At 37.5% G+C, this 13675-nt stretch overlaps 1 protein-coding gene across 1 annotated transcript in view; it reads left to right on the top strand.

Annotated features, from left to right (window-relative positions):
* The window catches only part of LOC134533679 (sodium-coupled monocarboxylate transporter 1-like), a 243385-nt gene that overhangs the window by 164581 nt on the left and 65129 nt on the right, over positions 1 to 13675 (top strand). The window contains exon 9 of the mRNA XM_063371225.1: positions 7031 to 7140. Within this exon, the coding sequence (XP_063227295.1) occupies positions 7031 to 7140 (110 nt within the window). The remainder of the gene's footprint in view (positions 1 to 7030; positions 7141 to 13675) is intronic.

The following is a 13675-nucleotide window of genomic DNA, read 5'->3' as shown; positions in this document are numbered from 1 at the left end:
AGTGGGCGGGCGACAACACTGTATTTTCGTCAAGTTAACGTCTATGATGCTTTGGGAAAGGATCCTCATGGCGACCGGCAGGACGTCACAGATCTACACGGCGAATGGTGAGTCTATAAGTGTGGAAATTGAATTGGCTCTGGACAATGTGACGAATGTCCGCGTGGTAAACATCCCAGTCGAGGTGCCAAATGGAAAAAAAAAATGAGCACTCTGACGCCATATGGGAAAATTCACGCGTTAACTGATGAACAATGCGGGGTCTGTATTGTCAAAATGGAACTCGATAAATACATCCCTTCATAGATAACGATAGACGGGCACCACGGCTTTGTGGACTATGATGGACAGTTGCAGACTTGTAGCCTCCGTGCGCAGGCGGGACACCACCGCGCGGTATGCCCCACTTTGCCGCGTGAGCGGGTGGCAGCGCCGCGAACGTGGGCACAGACATTGCAGGGCAGCGCACAGAGCAGTAACTCGACAGAAACATGCATACTATGCGACAGACCTGCCACATCAGGTGTTTCACCCCGGAGACCGGTACAGACCTCGTCTTTGGTCGACAAGATGGACACATCCCATGAGGCAGTTACACTCACTGTTATGGTTCCCACGAATGCTAAGCAACCTATTGCACAGGTGCTACAGGACTTCACTACTCCTCCTCCTCCTCCCACAGTACAAATTATGGATGTAGACGACTACATGTCTGAGTGTGTCCAGGGGATGCAAACCAGAGCTACTGCAAAGAAAAAGACAGTGGGTCGAGACAGGCCTCCAAGCGAACGCAAAGATAAAAAGGCTCGTCATGTGAGTCGCAGCCCCACGGGTCAGGCAACAATTACACCAGACAGTCCCCGTTCGCAACGGGAGCACTCACTTCGAGTCGCGCAACTAGCGATAGCACAATGCAAAGATGGCAATGACAGTGCGAGGGGCGTAGGTTGGGGTGGTGAGTTGGCAGACAGTAACTGCGGACATGACCAAGGTCCTGACGATTGCGACGGTAAACATCTGTGCCATTGAAGCGTCGTTTAAATATCATTCACTTTTTAGCATTGTACGCGCCCAAGCCTTAGATGTACTATTCCTACAAGAGTGTGCCGTGGCCCAGTGGCCATTTTTCGATCAATTCAATGTATACCCTAATATTGTAACTAGGGGGATAAGCACTATAATTGTCACGAATAAGCATTTATAACTTACTAACATCAGGGAACACACGTCTGGCAGGATACTCTCGGGCACCCTAGTAGCGCTGAACTCTTCCAGTGCTTCTGGACAGAGCGTTCTTGGACAATGCATTAATGTCTATGCTCCGTCAGGTAAGCAACACAGATCGGAGCAGCTAAAATTTTTTCGAATGGAAAATCTTCCCTTTTCTTAGGAATGATGGCACAAGTATTATACTGGGCGGCGATTTTAACTGTGTAATTAAACCATTTGATCATATCGGTGGCCATTACCCAACCAACACAACACTTCAAGAGCTCGTTACTGCAATAGACATAGAAGATGTGGTGGATGTTCTCAACAAAACAACACCGCATTACATGTTTCATTCACATAATTCGAGCTCACGTCTGGACAGGATTACTCTGTCCAGATCACTGCGGCAACATGCAAGGACCTATGATGTAGTACCGGTGGCGGTCTGATCAAAACATGGTGATCTGCACAGTGGCGGCCCCGGAAATCTCGCCAACCCCGGGCAGGAATTATTGGAGTCTTCAGACACGTTTATTGGGGCAATGGGAAGTGGATGAGGATTTCCGACAGCATTGGACACAGTGGTTACGACGCAATCAGCGCTACCCGGACATGGTACAGTGGTGGGAAGGCAGTGTTAAGCCCGGTATTACCAGACTTTATAAACATCATTGTGCAAGATGCCGGAGGAAACAGGACTCAATCCTCTACTTGTACGAAAGTGCGCTGCGTGAATTAAATGCCTAATCTGTTTTGGACACGAATGTGAGAGAGAGATGTCGCCAACTTAAGGGGAAAATAATGGCCATTCACAGAACTAACATGGAAAGCCGAATCGGATTCAGTAACACCCAGAGTGCACTACAACACGAACGGCTTAGCATCCTATCCTTCATGTGCGAGAGGAAGATGTGAATGAAGAGACACATTATCTCGATAATGAAAGAAGATGGAATGGAAATAATGGATCCTAATTAAATACTGAAGGCGTTTACCAGTGAATACAAGGAGCTATATGCGGAACATGCCATCGACTATGATGCAGGGACAGCATTTCTGGACTAATATGACAGCAGCCTTGGGGACGATGCACAAGATGCACTGGGGGCAGAAATAACGGAGGATGAACTCTCGAAAATAATTCGACGGGCTCCAAAAGTAATGTCTCCTGGCATAGATGGCATTCCATACGAATTTTACCAACATTTTTGGACGACGATTAGAGGAGACTTCTGTGAAATGGTTCGAACTGTTCTTCAACGGGGACGCCTTGGACGCACACAAGCGGAAGGCATTATCGTTCTTCTTCCCAAGCGAACACGCCCACGAGAGATATCTCACTACAGGCCAGTCACCCTTCTATGCGCGGACTACAAACTCATTGCGCGGGTATATGCTCATCGCATTAAGGACATGCTCTCACAAGTCATTGGTCCGGATCAACACTGTGCTGTGCCAGGTACGTCCATTATGCATGCCACCACTGCCCTTCAGGATGTACAGATAATGACACAGAACTCGCATGGTGCTGTCGCCTTTCTGAACATAGACCTCGAAAAAGCCTTCGATAGGGTGAATTGGGTGTTCCTGGACAGGGTGCTTGAGCACCTGAATTTCCCGCACTTGGTGAGAACAACATTACGGGTTTTCCGTGGCGACTTATCTTCGAAGTTATCCATCAATGGAAGATTTGGTGACGCCTTCCCGATCCTATCATCGGTTCGCCAAGTATGCCCACTCTCCATGGCGCTTTTTGTGATATACATTGAGCCCATTTATAGGAGGTTCAATACAATGCTCTGAAGATTAAGTGTTAATCGGAATCGCTTGACGTGCGTTGGATATGCCGACGACATCACGGTCATATTGCGCAGTCAAGGGGAGTTAGCGGTCGCCCACGACATCCTATCGGCGTATCACCTAGCGACACTGGCTAAATGCAACTTCGAAAAAATGCACTTGTTGAACTTGAAAGCTGCACCCGATGTTATCTCTCCACCGCACCCTTTCAACCCCACAGAGACGATGCGCACGCTGGGAATTATTTTCACGAACAACATCGAGCAAACACTTCAAGTGAACTGGAACAAGGTGGTGCACAAGGTGCTTGGTGAGCCTGCTAGAAGCACGCCTGAGACATTTAGATCTCCTGCAACGAGTATATGTTGTCAACACATACTGTCTGTCTCAGTTATGGTATATGGCACAGGTGTTTCCGCTGACAGCTGCAACTGATGCCCGCGTCCGGCAATATGTGGTGTGGTTTATATGGCAGGGTTTCCTCTTCAGGGTCAGTAGAGACCAATTAACTTTGCCTGTCCAAAATGGAGGTCTAGGGCTCATCGAGCATGAGACAAAGGCCAGAGCCTTATTCCAGAAGACCTCCATACAGCGGGTCTTGGCGGGTGGCTGTACAGCTGCCTTGTACAGTGAAGCATGGGAAGTAGTGGGGAACCTCCCCCGGCAGTACAGGACAGCTGCCCAGACATTAAGGACTACCGTCTCCGAACTTCCCGACGGTACGACTGTGTCCACTCGTCAACTCTACGATTTTCATCGCAGAGCGATCAACACGACACCCCACGTACAGACCAAAGTACACTCATTGCATTGGGCTCATGTATGGAAAAACATCTCCGATCCTGATCTACCCACGCATCTCCGGGCTGCCGCTTATGCTTTCGTGAATGATTTGATCCCTACCAAATACCGAAGAAAATGCATCGCACTATCCCGGGACGACCTGTGTGAGATCTGTGGCTACTGTGACATGGCTCTCCATAGATTGTACATCTGCTCCTCCTCGGGCCGACTGTGGGTGTGGTGTCAAAGAACACTGGCAAGACTCCTGGGCGTATCACCAAGAGACGTATGTGCGGACAGGATGTGCTACCATGACTTTACAGCGTTCCCGTCCATGAAGAGGAGGGCTGCCGTATGGCTTATGTCGCATCTGATCGCTTTCGTGTTTACAACTCCGGAGCCGTACTTCCTGTGGGACTTCATTTTCCGGTTACGAACTGACCGATGGGCCATGGTCAAAAAACAAACACTCAGAAGGAGATATGGGCATTACCTTTGTGTGTTTTGAAAATATGTAAGGGCTCGTGTGGTTTTGTTGGTGTGCGTGATGGGGCGGGACTATGTAACCAATACTTTTGTGTAAAATTCCTCTGTTGTGTACTGTAATGAGCATATAATTGTCTTTAATAAACATAGTATAAAAAAATGTGGATAGAGCATCTGCTTTCTAACCTTGACTCCTCTATGTTTTCACGTCCCAGCACTGAGAATATTTTAGTTAAAGAAAAAATTTATCCCTGCTGCTACCTGGTGGCGACCAACAGAACTATATGACGTCACAAGATGGTGGCCTCCAGCAGACGAAAACAAGATGGTGACCACCAGCAGACGAAACAAGATGGCGGCTGATGTTTACATTGATTTTCGAAATAACAATTCGAATCCAAGATGGCGGCCGTGACGAAAAGTGCAACAGTGACGTCACAATTCAAAGTTGGTGAAAATTTCTAGAAAACCAAATGGCGGATGGATTAACATAGATAAGCATATGGATTAGCATAGATTGGCATACGGATTAGCATAGATTGGCATACAGATTAGCATAGATTGGCATACGGATTAGCATAGAGTTGGCATACGGATTAGCATGGATTAGATGACGTCATCAAAGATGGCCGCCGGATCCTGGATCCTGCGCCTGCGCTTGAATCGGCTATTCCTATCTACTCTTAAAGATATAGGTTAATATTTTATTTTACTAATTGAACCATTAATTAAGGTGATAATATTGAATGTATATAGCTTCTCAATAGCAAAAAAATATATTAAAATTCAATTAAACATTTTCTCATATTATGTTGGTTGCAGTTTCCAAAATAATTTTTCATTATTAATTTTTGAAGAAATTTTTATTTTCAATAACGAAACTTGGAAAATAAATATATGTTCTCTAGAAAATAAATATGTTCTCTAAGAGAAAAAAACGTTTTAATATTTTTTTGCATATGTATATTGGTATGTTTCTGTAGATATGCGTGTGTTCGTGCATGTTTTGTTCACATAATTATGTTTTATCCTGCTTATCTGATGGTGATTAACTCATAACGTAGCTAATCTGCTTAAAGAAAATCAAGTGTAATATGTTATTACCTACACTCGCTCTCTCAAATATATATTTTTTTCTTTCAAAATATTTTTTTGTCTTTAGTAATATCATATTTAGTTAATATTAAAATCGGTTTTAATAATGGTAATTAGCAGATGATATATTTTCATACAAATGAGTTTTTCTCGACATGTAAATGTACACATCATACTATCGACGGACCGACTTACCACGCCGCGGTGGCGTGAAAACAATTATTAACAGTTAATTGGTAGCACAGCCAACGGATACAAGTGGCACTGCGGTATATTGTAGTGCAGCGAATCGAAATTTACACGAAGTCTTCCCATAAATTTAGTCTCTCAAAGTGATAATATATACTCACGAACCCGATCACAACTATTACTTGCAAATTAAGAACAGCAAAAAAATTATGTTACAACAATATACATTGAATTAGTTAAGAATTTGAAACGTTTCTCCATATTAATTGAATTTGGTATTTTAACACTTGTTAATTATATCATATAATAAACATTCTTAGCTAGGAAATTTTAAATATATTTTATCTCTACTAAAAATATTTCATTATTTCAGCCGTAAAAAAAATCACCCGCGATTTCTTACCATCTTTTTAAAAAAAAATACACAAAATTTTTTTATAAAAATTGTTTAAATTAATTCGACACTAAAAGACTTTTAAGTTATTTAAATCCGTTGACCTATTTTTATATGATTTATTTTAATTATGTAAAATAAATAAATTTAAATTATTAGTAATTTTAAATTTTTTTTTTCATGTTTTAGTAACTTTATTAGTTCTTTAGTCATTTTATTTAATTCATTATATCTATAAAAAAAATACAGAATAAAAATTAACACCTTAAACATCTTACAAGATTTAAAAAAATACTTCTTGATAATATTAAAAAAATTTCATGCTTAAAATATACATTGATCAAATTCTGGGTTTACAATATTTATTAATACGACCTCAAAAGTAGCGTTTGAAATTAATTTAATATTTACTATATAGCAATCCTCCAAAGAAATTGTTGCTAAAAACCATTTTCTCCAACAATTTAATAATAATATAGTACTTATTCATTCAATAATACATAATTATTCCTTTCTGCCTATATTTATTTCTAATTAGTTTTGTATTACAGGTACTACGTATTTAAACACGTAACTGTTCATTTAAATTGAAACTTAATCACGTTTTATTATGTTGTCAATTTTTTTTTAAAAACGTTTGACTACTAATAAAATTATATCTAAACACGAGTTATTTAAACAAATATATTCGCAGAACAAAGCAAAATGTTAAAGCTATTTACAAAAGAAAAAAAAATTTCATTTTAATTATTTTTTATAAAAGTCAACAATTTAGAATGTCTTTATAAGTATGGGTTTAAAATCTACAAACTCAAGTGATGTTAATCTTATAAAGTTTGGATAGCTTCAAATCCTTTCTGAAAAAAACTTCGTTGCTAAAAACCTAAATTAGCATTTTTTACAAATTTAAAGAAAATTAAAATTTATAAAAAATTTAAATCGCACATACCTATAAGTTATTAAATTTTTTTTTTAGTTTAACATAATTGATTTCAAATATTTAGCAATATAATCTTATAGTCCTAATTTTTAAATTAATTACTATGATTTTATTTTATTTTTATGCTTTAGCAAGTTTCAAAGCCTGACCAGATGCTTCCATATTTTACAATGGACACGGCATCTCGCATACCAGGACTGTCTGGGTTGTTTGTTGCGGGAACTTTCAGTGCAGCCCTCAGGTATGAAAACTTCTTAATTTGCAATGTACATGAATAAAGGTATATTGTGTTTTATTGCGTGGCTGGTTTTAAGAGAATACATACACATCTTGGTTTATGTATGCAAAGAATTTAGTTTAGTCACTTTGCTATTACTTTAATTTTACAGAATCTTTTGCTTATCTATAAAATAAAAAAAAATTCATTTCTATATTTTACGGTGTAAATATGAGTGAAATTGATCAAATTTAGCTTTATTTTTAACTTTTCTCCCAATTTAATAAATATTACTTCACTTTAAAAATAAAAAAAACCTTAGCTAATCATTAAAAAGTTCCTGCATTATTTAAAAAAAGATTTATTACTTGCCTCTTTAAGTATCCACTGCTTTGTCATTTTCAATCAATGAATCTAAAATTCCGAAGAATAATTAGTAAATTTTTAATAAAAAATGTTATAAAAATTTGTCCTGATGTAGTATATTAAATATGGTTTTAATAAACAGATATTTCAATGAACACATTACACATAGTTTATGTAGATTACAGAGTGTATAGTTATAAAACAACTTTACTTGTGTTCTTGGATTGTATTAAAATCACTTTATTTAATTTTTTAATTTTTGTTATTTAAATATTTATTCTATTTTCACCAAACCAACAAGGTATGTTTCTAGCCAACAAGCCAACACTATTAATAGATTTTCCGAGGGAATTCAGATATCGTCTTCAGTAATAGATTAGACAAGTGTTTGCTTTGAGTGATTAATCGAAACTATTGAAAATTAAATACCGCGTGTTTAAAAAAGTATTCGAAACGAAGACAGCAGAAAATAAGTTCAATGTTTTACCACTGTTTAACCACCTACCTAAAATTAAACATATACATCTGTAAATATTGTAGGGTTTTATGGCCACTGTGTGAAGTTTTTTTTGGTCAGACCAAGTTGCGGCTGGAGCCAACCAGCAAAGAAAACTTAAATATATGTTAAAAAAATTTTGGATAAATAATTGTGCAGACGGTCTCAAGGATACGTAAATAACAAACAATTTTTTTTTGTCTTTAGTCGTTAGACGATTTGGAATTCTTTATATTTAAATGTCATTTCGAACAAAGGATTTTAGCTACCACCAAATATTTTGTATCCACAATTATGGTGGAGGCCTAGTGAAATTCTAAAGCAATAAGAACAAAAATTAATTACTGGTACATTACATTTGTTTTAATTTGATCACGCGTGTATTTATCTATGTTTTTTTTTGCTTCTGTGAAACTCTTACCAAAAATCAAATTGTTTTTAGTGATAGTTTTTTTTTTAAATGTAAATCGGATCTTTCCTTTAAATAAGCTGTAAAGACTCATTTCTTATAACAGACTATTTTTGTGTATAAATGAAAAATAAATTGGTTTTCAAATATATTATGCTGGTAATAACTCTTACAATATATAAGGCCAAAATTTTGTGACCTCATATAACACAATTTTACATATTAAAACACAAAACACACTTATTTAATCTCGTCACCCTACATGTATTCATTTAATTCCTATATGGTGGTGGATTCAAATTTATTGGTGGTTTAAATTGGATTTTTTTAGTTTGATTGTATTTAAAAACACAATAATATTCATTTATTAATTAATAATATTTTTAATTTTTGTTTTTTAAAATGCTACACTAACTTTTCTTTCGTACGACATAACTTTAATAGTGGTAAAGAAATGATTACGTAGTAATAAAATATACTCTGAGAGACGATTTTAAATGGACAGATTACAAAATTATTTAAAGTTTAAATATTGAAGAACCTACGTGATAGATACTAATAAAATACAAATTTAGTAATAAAATAAAGGATAACTTTAGCAAAATTAGACTTTGACTTATTAAAATTATCTTAATATTTTTTGGAAATATCGATAAAACAATTATTAGCAAATGAACCATTTTTTTAATAAATAAATTAACAAAAATAAACAGTTGTTCACCTTTAACTTTCTTTCATGATATCTCTGTGAAGATTTTAACTTTAGTAAATATATTTAATTCAAAGTTTCATTAAAATATTTTGTTACTGATCACAAAATTTACCATCAAAAAAATATTACATTTAGTGTAGATGTAAACGCCAAAATATTAAGGCTATTAGAAAACTGTTTATACCTTGTTAGTTTATATAAATAGGTATGAATTGATTTCGTTAATTTATCATGATTAAAGGACCTTAGTATAATGATTTATTTGAATTATCTTTAAAATGTTTGAATTTTTATTAAAGAAAATTAAGTTTAATATGTTATTACCTACACTCGCTCTCTTAAATATAATTTTTTTTCTTTCAAAATGTTTTGTTTGTCTTTATTAATATCATATTTAGTTAATATGAAAATCGGTTTTAATAATGGTAATTAGCAAATGATATATTTTCATACAATGAGTTTTTTTCGGCTTGTAAATGAACACCCCATCCTATCGACGGACCGACTTACCACGGCGCGGCGGCGTGAAAACAATGATTAACAGTTAATTGGTGGCACAGCCAGCGGATGCAAGTGGCACTGCGGTATATTATAGTGCAGCAAATTGAAATTTACACGAAACCTCCTATAAATTTAGTCTCTCAAAGTGATAATATATACTCACAAACCCATCACAACCGCCCATCTTGAAACACTGTTTTAATCATTCAACTGATAGAGGACAAAGTTTAACAACAAGATGTCTGGCATTCACATTGTTGATGTGGAAAGTCAAAACAAGAGGGATATTATCATTACCAGGATGCGTTTTTAAAGCCACTTAATAGGGGAATACTGTCGTCCTTGAGTAGTATTCGCTGATCCAGCAATATAGGTCTGGCTTTTCTAGACCAATTACCATTGTATGAAGGTAGCATTGTTGCCAGCGCTTCCAAACTGACTAGTGCAGTCGTTCCACCAGCTCAAAACGCTGCAGACGGGCCAATGGGGAAAGCTTCCAAGTTGGGCTCAGGCAGCGTGACAAGTGGTTCAAGGGTTAGAAAATTACCTGGTGCTAGAGCCTCAAGATAAGTTGGTTCTGAACCCAGTGGGCAAAATGGTCTTGAATTTAAGTTGGTACCCACTTTCATCAGACAGTGTAGAGATCTTCGTATTGGGAACTTTTTAATAACCCGCCTGCGGTGTAATTCCAAGGACTTCAATCCCGCTCCCCACAGCCCATTGAAGTGAGAATCCGAAGGAAGGTTTAAAATTCGACATCACTGCAATTGAGTAAAAGGATTCTGTAACAATTTTTTTGTGTTCCAATGAAAACAACAACAGATGTTATTCTCGCAAATGATTTTGAGCCCTGACAAAGTTTTTCCCAAATGCATTATAAATTTTCTGTCCCGGTTTTTAATAAGTTATCATTGAAGTTCCAAGACTCTATCTACAGAATCATCTCCAGTAATAAATTCATGCAAAAATATATCTGATAAGAGTGTCCTTGAAGGTCAAGGAAACAATTCCTGCACATAAGCATTTATATGAGACATAATGTGAATGATTCAGCAAGTTGCTGAGAACATCAAGTATATAATAGTTTTGAGCCACAAATATTACACCGGCTCAGATTTGTTGAACCACCAAACCATTCGTGGAAGTCTTGATGATCTGAACACAACTATTTCCCTGAACATCTGTTTTAATTTAGCTATAAACACTTACTTTAAAATGTCTTCCTGTAGCTTGGGACCTGTAAGTGGTTCATCTTTCGGAAACATCCCAGTTGAACCTTTGGTCGAAGCATGAAGTTGAGCAATAAAGCTGTGACTTAGGTTCCTTTTCTATGTGCTCTGACAACAAATAAACCACCATGAAATCGGATTACATTCTGTCAATTGGTATTGTCACTCAATCATCTTTAGAGGCAAACAAACCATCTTAACAGTAACGGATCTAGAATTTACCATTTTAGTCGTGGATTCCTGAAAAGCAGGGAAACACTAAAATGTGTTTGCTTAAACAGTTATTCACATACAGTGTCGTCTTATCAGTGAAACTATTTCTGTGAAAATTCCTCCAGTTCCCAAACAATTTCATCCCTTTTTTCAGGGTCAAAAAAGTTTGAAAAGGAGGGGGGGGGGGGAAACAGTTGTCTCTAATGATGTGAAAAGTTGTGGTTATACCAGATACCATTTCCACATTTTCCATACTGATCCATTCTATAATTGAGCTAAGCCTTCAAGCGTAACTCCAATAAGCAATTATGAAAAAAAATTTCTGCTATAAAATTCCCATTTTTAGGAACAAAGATATCATATTGTCAAAGGGAAAAAAAAAAATGAGATAGTCGTAAATAAGAATAAATCGTAAAAGTAAATCGTCAATAAGACGTAAATAAATCGTAAATAACTCGTAAGCATCAAAACTTACAGGGGGGGGGGGAGAAAGTCGTAGCTCTTTACATAGAAACAACTCGCTTGCTGGCTGCATCTACTCTTAACTTCAAAAAATACTTTACTGTACCTAGGATCATAGGTTCGTCATCCCGTACAGGATGTCTGGTGAGAGCTGAACTAAGGAGATTTTGCAAAATAACATTATACTAAATTAAAATGTTTTTATTTTTAAAGTCAAATAAAGTAAAAGCAGTCTTGACGAACATTTACACAGCGGGATTAAAATTTACAACAACAATCTCTTCATTACTTCCTTAGCGACTGAACGACCTTACAAGGGAGCAAGAGAGAACTTCACTAAACAATTCCCTAATCCTTACGAATACATCTCAATTTATAATTAAAATTAAAACAAAGATCAAGCAATACTCACATTTTCCGAAAAGCCTTTCTTGATTGATTACTTTAAAAACTAACGTAGGGGCCTCTCCTGCCCTTAAAACCTCGAACGAACATTTCATTCTTAAAAACTCTGACTGGTGACCCCTGACGAGGGCCATAGCCTCCATCCGAGTGCTTGAAGACGACTACATTATGGCCTAACTTAAATTACATTACGACCTAAGTAACTCGTTACCTCTGGCGACCGCCATATCTTCCGCCAGAGTGAGCCCCGAGTCACCACTCACTTGCGCTTAAATTCGCGCGCCCTGCCGCGCCTAGCAATAACAAAACGCTCGTTATTGAAGCCAAATTTACTAAACAACTAACTACAACATCTGGGAAGGCTACCCCCCTCTACCCCGACGTGCAGGCCACACCGCGCGGCTTGTTACGACAGCGCGCCCCAGTAACTGCGGCCCGTGGCTGCGCCCAGCGCGGCCGAACAAACAAACAAAAATCTGCAAGCCCGCAGCACGCCGCGCCGGCCCCGTGCCCCAATTACATGGTCACGCCACTTGCGCTGACGAGTGAACAGAGAAGCCAGCCCAGAGTCCCGTCAGTAAAGTCCCTAAATTTGATTTCTACAACCCTGCAAAATTTCGAACCGCGACATAACCCTCCCCTCACAGAGCTCGAGCCCCATCGAGCTACCTCAAAATTACAAATTTTCTTTTTTTTTTTTCATCAAACTATAACTCTAAATTCCTCATTTCACAAAAATAAGAATTTTCTTAGTTCCTTACTGTCTGAACATACATCTAGATTCTGCACAAGATCATTTAAAACAATTATTCGTAAAAATAAAAATTGTAAAACTTTTATGTGGTTATGTCTCACAGGGACCTTCAGAGGCTCAAGTTCTCAATTTAAAAAAAATTGTTCTGTTAGTGAAGCTCTCTTTACAAATTAAATTAATGTTCTTAGTTTCTCAGTATTCGTTAAACAATGAGCAAATTCTTGATAATTATTTTTTTTTCCAGTTTCTTTTCATCACAATACTTCTTTCTTTCTTTAAAAAAAATTAAGTGTTCTTACGAAATTATCAGTGTTTCAAAGTAATTAAACTCTTACCTCGTGAAGGTTGGTGCAACTCCTCGAAGTCAGTGTTGACGAGAAGAGTAGCTCCCTGGGCTGGCCATCAACAAACACCAATAAACTCCAACAGCTACTGGACTGGCTTCCAGGGCAGCTCACATCTTCTCCCCACATCTGGTTCGGAGTTGTGCCATCCTCATCACGAACAGATTACAATTCTGAATCATCATCAACAGGCATTACCATCACGCCTGACAAATTCCAGAACTAACTACTAAACTGCAATCGGTGGGTAAGGATTCAAACACACAAAAAAAATAAAATTAATTAATTCAACTGCTTACTTAAAGTATCCTACCCTTAGCATAATCTAATCAGGAAAATAATTTCATAGGAAACTTAAGGAAGGGAAACATGACCTACAATGATTTTCCCTAACTCTGGAGTCTTGATCTTCATCAAATAGTTGCCACAAAGTAACTGGGTTGAAGGTCCCTTCACATGACCCACCCATAACCTCTTCTACTCTTATTTTATTCTGGGGGCAACCACAATGCCCACCAATCTCTCTCCATGGTGCCGAACCAGCTATCCCATGAGAGTAAACACGAAGTCAATAGAAGCTCAGAGGGGAAACACCACTCTCTGGCTTGTAGAGTCATAAAACAGTTTTATCTTCTTCTTCTTCCAAGTGAAAATATCCGATTAACATT

Source organism: Bacillus rossius, chromosome 7 (genome assembly GCF_032445375.1).
Source record: "Bacillus rossius redtenbacheri isolate Brsri chromosome 7, Brsri_v3, whole genome shotgun sequence".
NCBI lineage: Eukaryota > Metazoa > Arthropoda > Insecta > Phasmatodea > Bacillidae > Bacillus > Bacillus rossius.
This window is presented reverse-complemented; position numbering and strand designations above follow the sequence as displayed.